The 553-nt window shown below is 40.9% G+C and overlaps 1 protein-coding gene across 1 annotated transcript in view; it reads right to left on the reverse strand.

Moving 5' to 3' along the window:
• Positions 1-524, reverse strand: part of CSUI_011399 (uncharacterized protein) — a gene marked incomplete at both ends in the record, with an annotated part of 1,231 nt that extends 707 nt beyond the window's left edge. The window contains one exon of the mRNA XM_068071498.1: positions 311-524. Coding sequence (XP_067916526.1) covers positions 311-524 — 214 coding nt within the window. The remainder of the gene's footprint in view (positions 1-310) is intronic.
• Positions 525-553: the final 29 nt, after the last annotated feature.

Consider the following 553-nt stretch of genomic DNA (forward strand, 5'->3'; position numbering starts at 1 on the left):
GAAAGAGCGGTATACTCTCTCCAAAGCATCCCTATGGCATGTCTCTACCTAGTCTACAAAACAAGAGACACGTCAAATACCCATCATACATACACTCCCTTCCCATATATATGTGTACATATATACATAGCATACACATATACACAAACTTCTCAGATCAACAAACATACATATAGATATATACCATTCATCTATCTATCTATCTCTCTACCTATCTATCTATCTATATGTAATCCAGCCATATCTCTCTCGAATCTGTCTTTCTCTCTTAATCTCTTTCTTTATCTTGAATTTTCTTCTTTCTTCATACCTGGCCGTTCACCAACGAAGACGAGCAAAACTTTGGTATGTGTCCTTTCTTTCCTGTTTGAGGAAGAAGAAAATGGAGAAGCGGGAGTGGCATTAGGAGACTTTACGACTCCCAACGTCTCAAGGTTAACGTCTTCCGCATTTCTGAAGGTCTCGACGAATCTAGATCCATACACATCCCGACGGGTCACCTCCACACTAGAGACATCTGCACCTGAAGAAAACACAACGCGGCGCACATACA

The sequence above is a fragment of the Cystoisospora suis genome (genome assembly GCF_002600585.1).
Source record: "Cystoisospora suis strain Wien I chromosome Unknown contig_11325, whole genome shotgun sequence".
In the NCBI taxonomy this organism is placed as follows: Eukaryota; Apicomplexa; class Conoidasida; order Eucoccidiorida; family Sarcocystidae; genus Cystoisospora; species Cystoisospora suis.